Source organism: Polistes dominula, unplaced genomic scaffold (assembly GCF_049000335.1).
Source record: "Polistes dominula isolate Pdom_NZ unplaced genomic scaffold, Pdom_raw_medaka contig_77, whole genome shotgun sequence".
NCBI classification, from domain to species: Eukaryota; Metazoa; Arthropoda; class Insecta; order Hymenoptera; family Vespidae; genus Polistes; species Polistes dominula.
Window position 1 is genome coordinate 2,970,526 of NW_028301152.1, and position 12,355 is coordinate 2,982,880.

Genomic DNA, 12,355 nt, shown 5'->3' on the forward strand with positions numbered 1-12,355 from the left:
AATATTTTCTATTATTTCTATACTTTAAAAGTATTTGCACTTCAAACAAATTTTATCTTTTACTCATAATGAAATTCTGTAAGAAAATAAACAAAAAAGATCTGAAGGTATTAAAAAAAAAAAAAAATAAATAAATAAATAAAATGAGAATCATCCATACACTCCCACGTGTGACCTTGTTTGTTCTTTCTCTCTTTCTCTCTCGTTTTTTCTCTTGACATTTTGGTCTCGATCGAAGTAAGTACAAACAATTTGGACGTTTCAGCGATATGCGAATGCTGACAAAGGCGAGTCAAAAGAGAAGGAAAAATAAAAGACGAACGACCGACCAAGTTCACGGCTAAATTCCATTCTGTTTTCAACGTATTCGCGTCCTTTCATGTCAGAATTCTCAAAGACGTGTGGCGTAAACGGTATTAAACATTCTTCGAGCGTATGATGTCTCGTGACGTTACGAAAACCGAAAAGTAACATGTTTAACAAAATTCTTCGCTACTGGTGTGCGTGCTCCGCGAGAAAAATCATTGTTCTACTAAAACGCATATACATAGACAATGATTTCTATTCTTTAAATACCGTAAATGTTAGTAGAATTCATATCATTTGTCATACATTGAAGGATTCAAATATTATAAAATTAAAAATAAAATGAAATAATGAAAAATGTTATAGCACGATTACCATACAAATCAAAACAATGTTTGTAAATTGAAAAAGAAACAAATAGTTACATATTTATAAATTAATAATAAAAATAATTATGCATAAATACATGATTTTAATAATATACGTAAATACAAATAACGAAAAAAGAAAATGCCGTTATTGCTACATTAATTGTAAATGAGATAAGCATTAATTTCAAATGAACTTTAACTCCTTAAAACGAAAAATCAGAAACTAATAAACAATGCAAATTAACAGCAACCTTTTCCTTTTTTAATATTTTATTCAGGACTGTTCTCTCGTACGTTTGATATTTAAATCATCCGTCTATATCGTTCAATAATAAATTATTTATTCTAAGTACATCAGCCCATAAAAGCGATTATTATCCAGGTAAGCTAATAATAGTTAAAGCCCGCTTATGAATATTATATTCAAAGCTTTATGAGCTCGAAGAACGTTATGACAACTGTAGAAGTACTCTTATGGTGATTATTAATAAACTCCGCATTAAGAGACGTTTAGGTAAGCCAAGAAGCAGTCGTACGTTTAATCCAAGCAACCATTTGTTTCACGAGAAGAAACGTCTTTTGAACTAACTTCTAATTACAAGTGAGCCACTTCCGCATGGCTGTGCCTAAACACACAAGCAAATAACGGAAAACGTTACGCTTGAGTATCCTCAAAAGATGAAACGAAAGCAAAGCAAAGAAATCTATGAGAGATTATAATAACTTAAGATTAGAAAGTAACCTTTTGTAGGATTTAGGAAAAATCCGAAATTTTCTCAACCAACAAAACAATAATGCGAACATGATAAAACAAACAACAACATTCACATTGTCGTAAGATAAAAATTCATAATAGATAACTATCTAAAGATAATAAATTATAATGAGAAATGACATTTTAACAGTCGTACTAACTAATTTATTCACAAATAATTTAACGTAGAAAAATTTCAACCCACTCACGAATACTATTACCTTGCAATAATGAAAAGTAAAAAATACAAAAATACAAAAAAAAAAAACAGTAATGGAAAAAAGGAGATTATCGTAAGTGCATAATATCATAACTAACAAAATGTGAATGTCAACACGGTAAAAAAATCAAAGCGCGTTCATATTTATACGCACATAACGTGTATCTTATCATATATAGGCACACGCATACACACACGCATATTTATATATGTTTCCGGTCATCGACACGCGCTTGTTACTTCACGAGGAGAATGTTGTTCCTACTAATCAAAATTACAGTAGCAATTTCGGATTTCTTATGAGAGTACTTCTTACTTTTTAAAATGCAGCTTAGTTCGACGAGAAGAAAATGAGAAAAGATGAGAAAATAAGATAACAAAAATCTCAAAGAAACGAATTACAGGAGAAACATAACCTTGCTATGCAGTCGTCGAATTGCATTGTCGAAAAAGAAAATATTTAATCACTTACTTGCATACTATCCGCCGAAATAATTTCTCCACCGAATCTTCGAGCCAATTCAATTCCAAGTTTAGATTTTCCTGAACCAGTTGAACCCAAAATCACTAATATCGGCACTCGCGACATTTTCGTTTACTGCCTTGTACATCTTCTATCTTACTCACTGCGCATGCGCGTCTACAGACCAGCGCTCCATACAATTCCGGTCGTTCCGTTTATTCGAAACTCTCGATGGCACGCGATTATCAAGCGCGCTTCTTTTCAAATTCATGTATAACATTGTCCCACGTATTTACGTATTTTAAAGTTATATTATGGTCATAATTATTATATATCATATTTTTGCTAAGTAAAGAGATCAACAAAATAAAAGATTCATCGTATAATACATAATAGTACAACATTTTTATTCATTTATTCAATTCAGTAAATTTCAAATAGAAACATTAATATTTTAAAGAACATTTCAATGAATATTATTAATTCAATTAATTTTTAATTCAAAATATTTTTTATTCATATAAATTTGACAATTATTTAAGTTTTTAATTAACCATATTATGTTAAATGATAATTTATAATATTTAAAAAAATTCTTTTTATAGCTTCAATATTAAAATTTTTCAATTATTAAATTAAACGGACCATTAAGTTTATATGCGAACAACAGAAAAATGTTACGTAAATGAATAATAAAATAAAAATATAATATTGAATAGAAGTATAACAAGACTTTTAACAAATTTTGATTATATGATAAAGTGAATTTTACATTCCTATAAAATGACGTTACATTATATTACGTATGTATATACAGTATACACGTATCTCGGCTCATGTTATTAACACCCACGGGAATTACAAAAGCGACAAGTTTAGCACACCTCTTACGATAAATGCTAGATCAATTTCTATGATACAATGCTCGATATTAAGGATGTAATTCGTATAAACAAATACAAATTAACTCTTTTATTTCATCACGTACGAAATAAAAAATTTCTTATTATATTATACATGAAACTTCCCTAATAGCACAAAATATTGAAAAATATTGAATACCTATGTATTTAATATTAAATAGAGATTCAATGTCTTTTTAATATTAAATACACATGTATTCAATATTTTGTGCTACTAGGGTTATTATCAATCATAATTTGTTTTTACAAATTTCGTCGTTTCATTATTATAAAAATGTTGAAAGTTATTTATAATAATTAGTCGAAAATCTATGGTTATTCTAATATACTCTTTAAAAAAAGCATATATCGTGATTGAAACGATTCGTTTCAGAAATAAACTAGATTTAACACATTCTCATGCCACGTCATCGATGACTTTGCTTGCAAATTATCTGTCTATGATTATGTCTATGCCTATATGTATGTGTATGTTTATGCTTATTTTTACCTTTATCTCTCTCATACTATTCAAATCCAGGATAAATGATCTTAGAGGTCAGTTGCATGCATTTACTCGAAGTCATCAAAAGCTCATATTTTATCGATAACTTGTTTGTACATATTTATATGAATGCGTGATATATATAAAGAATAAAACGAGCACATATTTTAAAATAAATCTTTATTTAACTTTTATAAAATATTGCCAGACACAATCTCATCGTTAACACAATATTACAAATTGCATTTCGATATGTATTTTATTATTCACTCATATGTTTTTTTCTCGCCTTCGATAATAAATAAATGAATCGATAAATGCCGGCAAACAATTTAAACGAATTTGAATTACATCTCGAAATTATCGTCAGATTACATCACGATTAACGACTAACGTTTAACGATTTTATCTGTTCGAAAAAATTGTTCGAGGGAAAATCCAATGAATTTTTACAGCATTGTTATGGGATACAACAAATCGTACTAAATTTCTTGGCAACGTGTCAAAACATTTGCAACGTAGTTATAAACTGATTTACATTCGTTCGAAGGATAAATGATCGATTTCCGATTTTACCGATTTTCTCGCGAACGATGTGGCGTAATTTAATTATAGAGAGCCCTGAGTGAATCAGTTACCATGGAGCGTACAAAAATACGTTCATAGGATATATGTATATACATGTATTTCGAGAGGAAGGGAACGTGATCGAAATAATCGTGAATTCGTTCCGCCATGAACGAAACCGTCGGCCGGACGCTTTATGCAAGACGTTTTAATTATCATCGCACTTTTAGTCACGCGAGCTGAATATCAATTATCCTCCTACTAGTAAAATATTCGGCGTTTAATATTTTACTGATCAAAATGTCGCCCTCGTGTACTAACGGATCGTTCGGTTAAAACAGCTTTCATAAAAGTTCCCTCGATAAAAGTTATACTTTTCGTAAAGTTTTGACATGAACGAAGACAAACTCGGCATATCTCCGAAGTACAACGCGATGGTGGAATGATAACGAACCCCTCATGTTTGCAACTATTTCTTTCACGTCTCTCTTCCTTTTTTCCTCGAACTATCAATCGTGATTCTAATGAGTTTTCTACTACCTGAATAAATGAACAAGTTAAAACTATGAAGTAATAAATTGGTCGAATATTTTTCTAATTGACTTGAATTAATTATGCAATTTACAAAAAAAAAATGTGATTTACATTACATCGAATATAGTAAATATAATAATTACATAATAATATAAAAATACACACACACACATACAATATAAACACAATTTTATATATACGTATATAAATTGATTATAATATAAAGATAATATATATATATAGAACGATATAGGGATTTAAAATGTCACGTAACATAACATGTTATTAAAAGTCAGGGTCAAAGAAATCCGTGAATGGCATAAGATTCTACCGCTAAAAACATTTGGATTAGTGAACGATGAGATAAGAAAAGCCGACGCAATTGCAAGTGCCACGTAACGGACTGATTATTCTATCAGTCATTGCCCTCGTACTTTCGAAATCTCATTGGCGTATCTCTGATCTATCGAATTATCTCTTACCGAAGTCGATGAAGGCTATCTATTCAGCATCTTTCGCAACTTTTCTTAGATAAGATAGATGTTTTCCTTTATCTTTATTCAGGTCAGTAATCGAAGCGTGAAACGATTTTACTATTTGTTTCTGTCCTTCTATCCTTCAACTTTCTAATGATGATAAAAAAATATTTCTTTATAATAACGACTAAAAATAAATTTATTCTTTATAATAATTATAATAATAATAATAATAATAATAATAATAACAATAACAATAATAATAATAATTATAATGATAATACGAGACAACTTTTACAAAAGTTACCATCATTTGTCACAAATTTATTCGAAAATAATTTGATAGTACGTTTAAAATAATTTGGCAAGACATTTACAAGATGCAAATCAGACAAGGTTCGTAATAGATCGTAAGACGATGAACGATCGTGACAGTCTTCGTGTGCTAAATTTACGCCTAACAAAGGTTGCGTCGTTGCTCGATCCCATCGAAGAAATGTATGTACGTAAATATAGAAGTACTCGGGAGATGTGTGATGCTCGTCGTTCAATTTTACTAGCAATGACGAAATAACGATGGCCTAGCCCACTGTTTTCCATAATTTTCACATTTAATCGCCTAATCGCGGTACGAACCGAATTAAAGAACTTCTACGAGGACACACGAAATGTAGTAGATAAACAGAAAATAAAATCAAATATAAAATGGAAAAGAAGAAGAACGATAAAAAAAAAAAATAAAATAAAATAAATCAATGAAATTTATTTGAAAATTCAAGAGCGATAATTTCAGTTTAATCGTCAATTCTTTGTCTCGTTGATTATCGTATATTACTTTTATTATCTACAATATCATCCTACTCATTATACAAACCGTCATTAAAGTTCTCTCGTTGGTCAGGCACTTCAATATTACGCTCGTTGCATCCACAGGCAGTGTTACATCGGTCTTTACGATGTAGAATTAATTTAACCGCCGAAATAAAGGCTCGTTGGGTCGTTGATCTTACTGCGAAACGTCATAACTAAATATTCTTAAATGAGGACCTACGCCCATACTCCTACGTAAGTATTATACATAGATATGTCAGCGTTACTTTATGAAATCCGCTAATTCGTGAAATGACTAGCTAAAGCCCGAAATAACTATACTGACTTGTTCCGACATCCATAGATTAGATCCGATAGAACAGCATGACTAACAGAACATTAGTTCTTAAAGTACGGAAAAAGATAAAAACGGATAATTATGAGCATTGATGTAAAAAGAATAGCAGACTTTAAAGATGGATCAAATTTCAATCTCATACTTTAATCCCACTCGCCTATTTTAAATATATATGTAATATCGTTATTTTTAAAAACTACTAATTTTAGTATATAATATAAATTTCTTTTTATTATATGTTTTTCTTTTTTCTCTTTAAAATGTCTAGTTATTTTCAGTAAAACCTTGAATTTCCACAATTAAACTGAATTATATAATTTAACATTGACCTATACATCATAATATATTTACATTAAAACAAGACGAATTACGATAAAATTCAATCAACTATTGATAAATGAATTGTAGACTGTTATTAATAATATTTACTTATATACATATTATGTCACATGATCGATGTATTTCCTGAAATAACAATAATATTAATTACATGGGGATCGATGTAAGGTTATGTAACGTTGGTAAAACAAATAATTATGAGATAATGCAAATTAAATGATATAGTACTTTATTTATATAATAAGGTAATTTGAAATATAAACATGAAGGAACTGTCTTACTCTCTTTCCAGAAAAAAAGTCAAATTATAGAATCTTGCTTTTTCTCTGTCTCTCTCTTTCTATCTCTCTCTCTCTCTCGTTCTCTCTCACTCCTTACGCTTTCTGATTTTTAAACGAAATTTATAATAGTGATTATAGTAGTAATAATAATTGAACATCCTTTTTAACAGATTTTTCGTCAAAAAAAGATCGCGTTACAAGATCATCAAAAAGGTCAGCGAATAAACGAACGGCCATACAATTCCTTCAACCCCAATCTTAATATAAAATTTGATTTTGCATAAACAAAAAACGATATATATATATATATATATATATATATATATATATATGTTTTTTTTAATAATTTATTCACGCCTCTTTTCTTTTTGGTTTATCCGCGATTTTTCTTTAAAACGAATTTTGAAGTTGTTTTTTTTTTTTTTTTGTATGCATTGTCGCACGCTATATTATATAACGAGGAACGTCGATATAACAACGAAAAAAATTCCTTTATTTCTTTCTCTTTTCTTTTTTTGTTTTGTTTTGTTTTGTTTTACATGTAAGTACAACAGAATTGTCATATGTCTTTCATTCAGTTTTTAGCTTATTATAATATTATGGTACAACAAACAAGCAATATTATTTCCCATGTTTCCTCTCGCTTTTATCTTCTTTTTAATTAATCATCATTCGACCTATACATTTTTCTAATCCATCCTACAAAAAACGGCGAGGGCTGTATATAATGTAGATATAGTGAGTGTAGAGATATAAATATTACTTCTAAATATTATTAACTTCTTGCATAAATATTACTTCTCCATTTACTATAACTGTATGTATATATACATGTATACATAGACATATACATACATATATATATATACATATAGTTATACATATATAATTATTTATACTCTCAGCAATTATGAACTGTGCCTCAACCGACCGATTCCATTTAATCTGTTTGCGCTTGTGCCTATTTATTAGATTATTATTATCATTAGTTATGTATATAATATCGGTAGCAATTGTACAAGGATGACTTTTTAGGCTGTTTTTAAAACCTCCGCTCGAAATACTCCAAACGAACACAAATTTTTGCAAGTTTATCGTGAAAAGAAGAAAAAATAGATAAAAACAATTTAAAAAAAAAAAAAAAGTAACAATCCTTGGTTATTTCGATTGGAATAAATCGAGAAACGATTTTCAGTGGAATCATATTAAATTTTATTTTTAATTTTTAATTTAACAATGTTCGAGATATAGGTACAATGAATACGGGATCGACGCGTTCGAGCCCTCTCGAAAGTCCTACGCCGTGCGCCATTGTCGAAAAGTTAAAAAAAAAAAAAAAAAATATACAAAGGAGAAATATATTGTAAAATGGTTATTAAAGCGGCAATACATGATTTAGCAGTTCGGTAATATTCGAATGAGAAATTCTTTTTCTTTACTTTAATAGACTAACGAGGCGCAAACGAAACGACACGATCCCTTTTTATTTAAAGCGGCTAAGTCTCTTAGTGGTGCTTTTTTTTTCCTCACGACAAAAAATCACACGGCTTCTTCTTCTTCGTACGCCGATCGATCATGAATACGAGTTACTGCATTAAAGCGAAGAAAAAAAAAACAAAAGGAAAAGGGAAAGAAAATAATTCGGAATAGCCGAAAAATACGTTTTGCGAATAAGCAAGCGTTGATTATGATAATGAGGAAAGAAAAATGAATAAGTAAAACGGTTGACAATTTTTATTTCGTGTAATTTCTCGTCGTCGAGTGAACGTCAATATATTTTTTGCATTTTTCATTTTTAAAACGGGTTTTTTTCTTGCAAAAATAAGAGATTCTATCGATCTACCTGTATGTATATAATACATATACACGTATATCGCAGTTAAAAAATCCATGTGCCTGGGTAATAGTACGCTATAACGTTATTATTTGTTATTATTATTTAATTATTCGAAATTTAACACCCACTTCAGAAGTAAATTCGTACTCGCTCTCGCTCTCTCTCTCTCTCTCTCTCTCACACACACTCACTCATTATTTTCTTTCTCTGTTTATCGGTATTTCACGCTTTTCCTTAAAAGTTTTTCATTGTGTGTGTTTGATGTCATATATTAAATACTCAACTATTTTTCATCGTAGAAAAGTTCTATTTTTTCTTGATTTCTTTTTATCTATTTTATTTTCTTCTTTTTTTTTCTTTTTTTTTTTTCTTTTCGTTTATTTATTTATCGCTTACAATTTATCTCAGTAGCAACGTCATATAAAAATAAAGGGACAAATAAAAAATATTGTTTTGCTCTGAATAAAAAACCTAATGTTACGTGAACAATCGTCATTAATCGAATATCGAGCGTTCCTTCGCAAAATCCAGAAATTTGTTTGCTCGACGACTAATAATTTTTTTTTATTTGCATTCCAACCCTATTTTTCCACTATTACTTCTCTCTCACGTTCCTTCATCGTTTTAACTTTAATTAATGTCCAGAACAACTATACACAGTTTCGTATAGCAAACTATATATTTATTTATATACACTTTTTATAAAACTCTATCATTCTTAAAAATGTTTTATGTTTTATTTTATTATTCTTTTTTCTTTCTTTTTTTTTTTTTGTCGTTTAATTTCTTATTAGCCCTCGTGCGAAGGCTAATCATCATAACCATTCACCTCTGCTTTCTTAATTGAAAACAAGTAAAAAAGAAGATGAAGAATAATATCCGCCAACGACTTACGCGGGCCGAGAGTAACGGGATATACATAGATGCATATGTATGTATGTATGTATGTATGTATGTATGTATGTATTTTGTGTATTATACACGTTTTTATACAACAACAACAAAAAAAAAAAAAAAGAAAATAATCGTACGATTCGTTTCCACAAGTTTAATAATGTCGTTTCAACTAAAAATTTTCAATTTTCTCGAAAAGAAGCTACGAAAAAAAGAAAAAGAAAAAAAAACTAAAAAATCAACGATAAAGTGGAAAGGATTTACGTTTAACTTCTTTAAAGGAGAAGACAATTTTCTCAGTTGGTAGATAATGCATCCGGTAAGTAGGAAATAAGTCAATGGAGATAACGTAAAGAAAAAAAATAAAAATAAATTAAAGGCCGGATTAGCCTCGTGTCTTGTTAGATATACGATTGGTAAAAAATTCAAAAACGACAAACGAAAATAAAAAGTAATCATAAGTTACGATGGAAACGAATCCTAACGAATCATGTATGATAGATAGATATCTATCATAGAATCGTATCTATAACATATATAATTATATTATAATTCATCGAAATTGTGGAAAAGATCATTGCAGTTATTTATTATTACTTTTAATCGCTAATGGCAATGATAATTTCCCCTTTATCGATATCTGATATTAATTCTAAACCAATATTCACACGTCGTTGTTCAAACGCGCCTTCACTTTCTTACCGCCTCCGTCTCTCATTACAATAATCTATTATTATTAATATTTAAAATGTCTATATAACTAGCAGGTACGTTTTTTATTCGTTCAAGACACCAGCGGATCAAGGGGATCCATATCCTGAGGTATGACAAAATTGATGATGTTTTTTTAACAAGTTTTGTATAATTGTTTACACATTTTCCATTATATCGTTTTAAAAATCGAATCGGTCAAAAAAAAAAAAAAAGATAATGCGTGAAAATTATAGAGCGAAGAAACGGAAACGGTTTCACGTTACTCTTAACGTTGTACTCTTTTACATTATACAATTTTATCAACAACGTTTCAATTTCTATCAAAAGAAAGAACGATTATTACAATTTTTATTATATTTTATATATATATATAAAAAAAAAAAAACAAAAACAGAAAGATTTATAAACAAAATCATCACATTCGCTTTTCTTTTTTTTTTTTTTTTGCTAATTTATATACGTAATAATAAACCTTGTATGTAATTTATTTTAAGATAAATTGAACAATACGAAAATCCTTATCGATACGATTATAATCACTTAGGAAATCTATCGACGCGTCCACGAATAAAATAGTCATATAAACTATTTTATGCATTTTTATTATCATTATTATTTTTTTTTTTCATTTTTTTCATTTTTTTTCTTTTTTTTTTTCATTTTTTTTTCTTCATTTTTTTTACTGAAATATTAAAAAAGGAGAACATTTAATCAGTTCCACGAATAAATCATGTGGACGCATCGATGATCACTAATTAAAATTTAAATTGTTATCAAAGAGAGAGAAAAGAAGAATAGATACATATATATATATATATATATATGTATATATATGTTTATACATTAATTGTGTTGTCAAAAGCAAAAAAAAAAAAAGAAAGAAAAATGAAATAATGATAAAACATCCCCCAAAATCCGCCAGGATAAACTCACTCACTCTCCCTCTCTTACATTACCTCTCTCTCTCTCTCTCTCTTTCTCTCTCACATTACTTCATTCTCTCATTCACTCCCTTTCTTTCTCTCTTTCTCTCTGAGCAAAATCCGTTGAAGAAGTTTTTGCTAAGAGAAGGCCTAAAACTCCAGTCGATTAAAAAAATAAAGAAAAAGGGACCAATAATAATAATAATAATTATAATTATAATTATAATAATAATAATAATAATAATATTAATAATAATATTAATAATAATAATAATAAGAAGAATAAGAATAAGAGGAAAAAGAAGAGGAAGAACAAAGAAGGGAAGAGAGAAAAATACACCCGACAATATACAACGAACTCTCGTCCCTTTCATATATCCCTTTTACTTCGCCTTCCTTTCTCCCGTGATTTGGCACGATACAGAGAACTCACAGGCCGAACACACGAGCGAGTGAAGAAAAGGAAAAAGACGAGGAAAAAAATGTAAGAAGAAAATAAGGAGCAAAGAAAGAAAGGGCATCACCGAAACGAAAATAAACGTTAAGGGTTTATCTATATCTACAAAAAAAAAAAAAAAAAAAAAAAAAATAATAGACGACCACTATTGCGAGGTATACATAGTCGAGTTTCCTGTAGTCGTATCCTATATATATATATCTTATATATATATATATTTATTTATATATGTTTATATGCACGTATGTACATATATTACAGCATGTGTGTGTATCTCTCTCTCTATCTCTCTCTCTCTCTCTCTCTCTCTCTATGTACGTTATGTGTGTCTCTTTGTGTGTGGTGTGCGCGCAGTAAGTGTATGTATGTATGTATGTATGTATGTATGTATGTATATTCGTAATTTTCATGTAAAGAACAAAATCTTTTGCTTTATTTAAAATAATGAAAAGATTTTATTCGTTGATTTAAGAAAAGTTAGATGAGAGGAATTTGTCAGCAGAAATAGTTGTATAGCAAAAACCATCGTTTACGCGTGGAACTTGTGGAAGAAGAAACGAGAAAGATGGACGCAGAGCAATTATTGTTACTTTCTTTTATATGTATATATATATATATATATATATATATATATATATATATAT

General features: G+C 28.9%; 1 protein-coding gene across 2 annotated transcripts in view; it reads right to left on the bottom strand.

Annotated features, from left to right (window-relative positions):
* The window catches only part of LOC107064185 (tRNA dimethylallyltransferase), an 89,956-nt gene extending 87,681 nt beyond the window's left edge, over positions 1-2,275 (bottom strand). For both annotated transcript variants that reach the window (XR_016178402.1, XM_015316595.2), the window contains exon 1: positions 2,124-2,275. Coding sequence is in view for 1 of the 2 variants with exons in the window: in XM_015316595.2 (XP_015172081.1) it covers positions 2,124-2,240 (117 nt within the window). In the remaining variant the exon portion in view is untranslated. The remainder of the gene's footprint in view (positions 1-2,123) is intronic.
* Positions 2,276-12,355: the final 10,080 nt, after the last annotated feature.